General features: G+C 36.0%; 1 protein-coding gene across 4 annotated transcripts in view; it reads right to left on the bottom strand.

Annotated features, from left to right (window-relative positions):
• cu (NADP/NADPH phosphatase nocturnin) overlaps window positions 1–7,500 on the bottom strand; it is a 51,137-nt gene that overhangs the window by 1,525 nt on the left and 42,112 nt on the right. For all 4 annotated transcript variants that reach the window (XM_043009168.2, XM_043009171.2, XM_043009170.2 and 1 more), the window contains exons 4-5: window positions 6,664–6,870; window positions 1–2,240 (exon numbers count right to left, since the gene is read on the bottom strand). The exon at window positions 1–2,240 is cut by the window's left edge and continues 1,525 nt beyond it. In XM_043009168.2, coding sequence (XP_042865102.2) covers window positions 1,701–2,240; window positions 6,664–6,870 — 747 coding nt within the window. In that variant the 3' untranslated portion in view covers window positions 1–1,700. The remainder of the gene's footprint in view (window positions 2,241–6,663; window positions 6,871–7,500) is intronic.

Genomic DNA, 7,500 nt, shown 5'->3' with positions numbered 1-7,500 from the left:
TCGTGTGATCGTGTGATCGTGTGATCGTGTGATCGTGTGATCGTGTGATCGTGTGATCGTGTGATCGTGTGATCGTGTGATCGTGTGAGCGTGTGAGCGTGTGAGCGTGTGAGTTATGAGTGTGTGAGCGTGTGAGTATGTGTGTGTATGTATTTGCAATTAAAGTAATACATTTCAAGATGATGCCTTTCATGAAGTAAACTATCTTAATAACCTTAGTAATATATTTTTCTTGATCACTCGTGAACAATCATTCAAAACTAAGATCAAATGAAATGCTATATTTCACAAGGTGCAAAATAATCCAAGTAACTAGAGGTGAAAGTGGGTTGTAATTTACTATGAACACTAATAATACTTTGCAATCTAATGATCATTCTTTTTTCCAATTTCATAATTTCTGAAGAAAAATATACTGTTCGTAACTGATTTGTGGACAGGATCATTATCATATATCACATACTGTAGCATGCTGTCTCTAAGACAATATATAGATGAATGGCAGATCCTATACTGTGTTTCAAAAATCTTGCACTGGATCTCCTATGATTAAGTTATAGATAAGGCTTTTTATCATCATATCACCTAACAATAGCAGGCAACCATCCACCCCTTGAGGGATCTACCATAATTACGAGTGTAGCACCATGCACAATGCATACTGAAAGAAGAATGAAAAAACTTTACTTGCGGTAACAACTGTCCTAGATATTAGAGATATACTTTGTATGAAAATCAAGATATAGCGAGAAGGCTTTTATGTTTCAAAAGACCATATGGACGAAGGTGGTGTGTGTATATATATGTATCAAGCGTAACATGACCGGTTGTACGAATACATGTAATGTTACTGACAACTTATAACACCACAGTGAAAGGGTCGGAAAAAAATGAATGTGGTCATATACAGTGAAAATTATGGTGTTATGATACATGGACATATACAATGAAACACAAATTATGTGGCCCAGAAAAAAAAATGTGTTATATGAACACAGTATAGTGCATTGTGGACGTCATGAGTACTTGGTCGTGACTTTTAAAAATATGCAAGTAAACAAACATCTTTATTTTCTTTAGCATTTTTACTATCTTTATTTGAAGTTTTATTTGATTCTACCTCAGATACAAAGACAAGACTTTCAAAAATTCCTGAGTAAGCCTTTTAGTTTGATGGATTTTGTCAGTGGCTGCACACATAGTGTTATAAAGTATTTAAAAATCACGACCAAGTAAATTACTTGCACACTAAACATATACTCTCCTACTACTATTGCATGTACACTAATTGCTAAATAAATAGATAAAAGCATCACTACTACATAATGGTTGTAAATCATAAAAATGCAAACAGGTAGATCAACAACTCATACTATCAACACAAAACAAACCTACGGTACTGCGTCATACCAGGAAGAGTAACTTTTCTTGATTTAGAATCATACTCTTATGCAGATAAATACTTTTCACCTACATAGAATTCTTTTATATCAAGAACAAACATATAGTCAATATGCAAAAGACTACATAAAAAATAAGTATACTTTAATTAAAGCATATATGACACTGAGAATAAAGGCACATCTAAAAATAATACTATAACCTCGGTTACACTAAATTTACCACCAAAACTGCTCTGACAGTCAACTTGGCAGAAAAAAAAACATATTGGAATGGAGCCATGATTACCAGACAGCAAACTACAGGTCACTGTCTCTTTCCACAGGTTTGTCAACCATGTCGGAAAAGTTGCTGCGATTGTTTGGCTTAAGGCTGAAGTCACATATGAGGGAGAAATGGTCCGAGGGGTAGGCCAGGCTTGGAGCACGGCCAGGTCCAAGGTCCTTCTCAGTTGGGACATCAATGCCACCCTCAGGAGTTAGGTTGCTAGGTGTGTAGAAGATGTAGTCGATATTGTGACAGATGTCCCCTTCTTCACGCACCTTCCACGTGGAGTAGGCAGGTTCTTTTCCCTCATTGAGGAAGGCATAGGCAGACTTGAGGCCTGTAGATTCATGTGTCATTGTCGAGTACACTGGCTCAGTCGGCTCGGCATTGAAATCTCCGCTGATGATCGTCGGCCTGTTACCACAGTGTAGGTCCATGAAGCCCAGCAGGTCTTTACCTTGTTCGTCCCGCAAGGTGGACAAGAGAGCTCCTTGGCGAGCCTTCAGGTGAGTGGTCAAGACAGCTATTTCCCTTCCTGTTGTCTCATCCTCTAGGACCAGTAATATGGCCACCTAAAGACAAACATTTTTTAGAGATGGGGTTTATCGTCCCTCTGAAATACACCTATAGTCTTGTGTCATGTCAAATACATACTTGATTATAAAGGTATGAGTAATAAAGCTTATATGAATAAATTCTCTTCTATACTAATAATCAAAGTCTTTTAAATATTTTAATTGAAATTCCAGATTTTCTCTGTTCTCCTACTCTGCTTTCTTGCTTGTAAAGTGAAGTCTATTTCCTTCTTAGATATTGGTGAAAATCATATTTCATTGACCAACTGATAATTATCTGCTCATATATAAAACTAAGACGTATTGTCATCAAGTTTTTGTAAGTGTAGGTTTGCCATTTAGTTTATCTGTTTGACTTTATAGCCATTCTGTTAGTCACTTTAAAAGCAAAGTCTAATGTAGTCTAATGTTAGTCCTGATGAAAGACAGTTGACATATGAAGAAAGAAAGAGATACTGAAGGAATCTGGAAAGGCTAGGGAAAAAGCATTTAATCAAATAATATTCTAAAAAATGAACAATAATAAGAAAGTGGATTCTTTCATATTACAGTGAGATTTTAGAATTATCTTCTGATTAGACCCAAATCCTCATTAGAAATTTGCTGTTTCGGTATTAATGAATGTAAAAAATTTAAACCAATTATTATGGACTATTTTGGGTCACAGATATAATTCAAATACACTAATCTATGTTGATATCAACAACATTACCTTCTATATATCAACAGCACATCAGGTTATTTTCATCCTTGACTAATAATCCAAAAAAAAGAAAAGATTACTATGTTGGAAACGGACAAAAAATTCTTCCGCATCTACACCGAGATACCCTGGGTTTTAAACATTTATGTTTAAAAAAAACAACTTGAGAAACATTTTAAATAATCTGAAAATAGTAAAAGAATATCATCCAAGGACTATCTGCAATATTGTGTAAAAATTTAAAAGGTAATCTCTTAGAAAAAAAAAATTGTCTGTTTTGATAAGGTCAGCTTAACCCATTCACGATGGGGCGATTATTTGCGTAATGCTGCTCCCGCTGTGAAGAACAAGCACACGCAGCCTCCACGTGCGATGCCATGCTTCACCTCTCATATTTTACAGGATGCTGAGCGGCTTTTTTGTACTTTTTACCTTTTTTTTGACAAGTCAAGAACAAATGTGTGTATACAAATGCAACTTCAATGAGTATATACATATGTAACTATGCAAAACGTGTATTTAAAGAGAGAGATCGTGACGTGACAGGACCCCATCCGGCCAGAGTGAAATATTGCCATGTCGTGATATCACATCATCCTGCGTGAATGGGTTAAAGAATTCACAGAGACTGAATAGGTATAAAATTTCATGTTATGGCTCATAATCCTAAAACCATACATGGCAGACTGAAATGGGATAATGTATTTGTGTACCATGCATGACAGGCTGAAATGGGATAGTCTATTTGTGTACCATGCATGAGGCTGAAATGGGATAGTGTATTTGTGTACCATGCATGACAGGCTGAAATGGGATGGTGTATTTGTGTACCATGCATGACAGGGTGAGATGGGATAATGTATTTCTGTACTATGCATGACAGGCTGAAATGGGATAATGTATTTGTGTGCCATGCATGACAGACTGAAATGGGATAATGTATTTGTGTACTATGCATGACAGGCTGAAATGGGATAGTCTATTTGTGTGCCCAGAATGACATGCTGAAATGGGATAATGTATTTGTGTACTATGCATGACAAGCTGAAATGGGATAACATATTTGTGTACCATGCATGACAGGCTGAAATGGGATAGTCTATTTGTGTACCATGCATGACAGGCTGAAATGGGATAACATATTTGTGTACCATGCATGACAGGCTGAAATGGGATAACATATTGTGTACCATGCATGACAGGCTGAAATGGGATAGTGTATTTGTGTGCCATGCATGACAGGCTGAAATGGGATAATGTATTTGTGAACTATGCATGACAAGCTGAAATGGGATAATGTATTTGTGTGCCATGCATGACAGGCTGAAATGGGATAGTCTATTTGTGTGCCCAGAATGACATGCTGAAATGGGATAATGTATTTGTGTACTATGCATGACAAGCTGAAATGGGATAGTGTATCTGTGTACCATGCATGACAGGCTGAAATGGGATAATGTATTTCTGTACTATGCATGACAAGCTGAAATGGGATAGTGTATTTGTGTGCCATGCATGACAGGCTGAAATGGGATAGTCTATTTGTGTACCATGCATGACAGGCTGAAATGGGATAGTGTATTTGTGTGCCATGCATGACAGGCTGAAATGGGATAGTCTATTTGTGTGCCATGCATGACAGGCTGAAATGGGATAATGTATTTGTGTACTATGCATGACAAGCTGAAATGGGATAGTGTATCTGTGTACCATGCATGACAGGCTGAAATGGGATAATGTATTTCTGTACTATGCATGACAAGCTGAAATGGGATAATGTATTTGTGTGCCATGCATGACAGGCTGAAATGGGATAATGTATTTGTGAACTATGCATGACAAGCTGAAATGGGATAATGTATCTGTGTACCATGCATGACAGGCTGAAATGGGATAATGTATTTCTGTACTATGCATGACAAGCTGAAATGGGATAATGTATTTGTGTGCCATGCATGACAGGCTGAAATGGGATAATGTATTTGTGAACTATGCATGACAAGCTGAAATGGGATAGTGTATCTGTGTACCATGCATGACAGGCTGAAATGGGATAATGTATTTGTGTGCCATGCATGACAGGCTGAAATGGGATAATGTATTTGTGTGCCATGCATGACAGGCTGAAATGGGATAATGTATTGGTGTACCATGCATGGCAGGCTGAACTTATATGGACACAAGACTACAATCTAAGTGAAGATTTGAGATATAATACAAATGCAAAAAAGAGTTAGAAGATGGAAAAGGAAAGGAAAAAAGTATAATAGAAGACAAGTAAGTTGGCTGATATTAAATATACAAAATGAATTGCAAAAAAATAGAATCATTCAAACTTTAATAAATTGGATAAAGCATCTATGGACTTTGATATTTCACAGACTAACATCAAACTTTCACTATAAACTTGCATATAACACACACATGAAAAAAACACTTCTTTCGCCTACAACACAAAGTCACACACACACACACATGCACACGCACACGCACACGCACACGCACACGCACACGCACACACATGCACACGCACACGCACACGCACTCGCACACAGGCACAGGCACACATACATCCACACACACAAATAAATAACAAAATAAATAAATCTGTTCAAAATAAAACTTAATTGATAAAACCTGCAATTCAAAAGAAAATTCCTAAACCAAGGTATATGTTTAAAATTTCAAAAAATAAACTAGATCAAGTAAAGGCTAAATAACTAAGGAAATAACATACTAAAAATATAATATAATTTAAATATATGATCCAAAATATATACAAAATTAAATATAGCAAACTTAAAAGGTATAATGCAAAATAAACATAATTAGAACAACTAAAATCATGTAAAATATTTGGAAAATTAAATAACAAAATTACTGAACTGATTTGGAAAAATTACATTGGTTAAACTTTAAACTCTATGGATATTATCATCAATGTTTTATTCTTATTACAAAAACTATTAGTTTGATTAGCAGTTAGTAATTTTTTTTAATCATTAATATTGCAAAAATATTATAAATCCCCTTCAATGTGTTAAGGCGACCAATATATTAGTCTCATGCTAGTCTTATTAAACTCATACTTATGATATTAATCACAATTATCATAAACATTTATGAAATGTATACCTAATGTCATCCCCTAATTAACATGTTAATTACCATCAATATAGATCTAGTATTTATATGCTACTCCAAAGGCACAGTTAGTTTGCTGAATTGTGCAAGTTTTAATTACTATATACAGTACACAAAGCGTTTTCTCTGTCATGAGGACACATATATTCACTCATTCACTCATTTATTCACTCATTCACTCACTCATTTATTCATTCATTCATTCACTCACTCATTTATTCATTCATTCATTCATTCATTCATTCATTCATTCATTCACTCACTCACTCAATCATCCGCTCGCTCACTCATTCACTTATTTTCACTCTCCTTCACTAAGTATATATAGCCTTATGCATCCCATCCAGACACACACACACACACACACACACACACACACACACACACACACACACACACACACACACACACACACACACACACACACACACTCACAAAAGATTAAAAATTCTAACAAATATCACTCTCCATCACACCAAACATGCAATCTCGACATTCCATAATCCAAAAAAAAAAAAATAATAACCGAAGACAAAACCCGCCGCCCTCACACACCCACAGTCCAACACCCACCTGGTTACTCTGCACGTGCCACACCTCGACCACCCGCGTCTCCTTGGCAACGAGCGAAAACCTTGCCGTGTCCCAAAAGAGGGCACAGCCGTCAGGTCCATTGTTGTTGGGTAGGTAGAGACACGGGGACTCTGGCTTGGGCATGAAGACTCCTTTGTAGCCCTGGGTAGCCAAGACGCGTTCCAGCAGGTCGTAGTGGTCTACTTCCTGCAAAGGGATTTGGGTTGAGGGGAAAGGTAAATTGGTTTTTGCTTTTTGTGTGTGAGTTCTTTTAGTTTCGTTGACGTTGCTATCATCATTGTTTTGTTATCATTATCATCATTACTCTTTGATTATCATTATCATTATTCTTTTATTATCATTATCATTATTTTCTTATGATCATTACCATTATCATCATTAATATCGTTATTAGTACCACGATATCAAACTAATACTGGCAATTAACAATTAAAAATATAACAATTAATAAATGAAAAAGATCTATCTTCCTATACAAATCCACATACCGTTCATTGATAAGGCTTTAAAAGTCTTTGGCCAGTGTCTTTATAGGAGTAAACACTCCAGTTTCATAAAATCCAAATTAATTGGCGATTTCACACAAATAAATTGTGATACACCATAGGACACGAGAACGAATAGTGTATTGAATATATTTGCGCCTAATGATCTTTTCGACCCGTGATGATGGATCTATGCTAATTTCTCTTCGCCTTTTGCAACAGATAAAAGGGAAAAGAAAATAAGAGGAGAAAGGGTCAAGAAACACACACAAACATCTTAAAACTGACCCAGAAAAAGGGAAACAAAACAAAACAAAAACATGAACGAAGA

This window comes from Penaeus japonicus, unplaced genomic scaffold, assembly GCF_977035675.1.
Source record: "Penaeus japonicus unplaced genomic scaffold, GWHDUDI00000001_assembly GWHDUDI00000018, whole genome shotgun sequence".
In the NCBI taxonomy this organism is placed as follows: Eukaryota; Metazoa; Arthropoda; class Malacostraca; order Decapoda; family Penaeidae; genus Penaeus; species Penaeus japonicus.
This window is presented reverse-complemented; position numbering and strand designations above follow the sequence as displayed.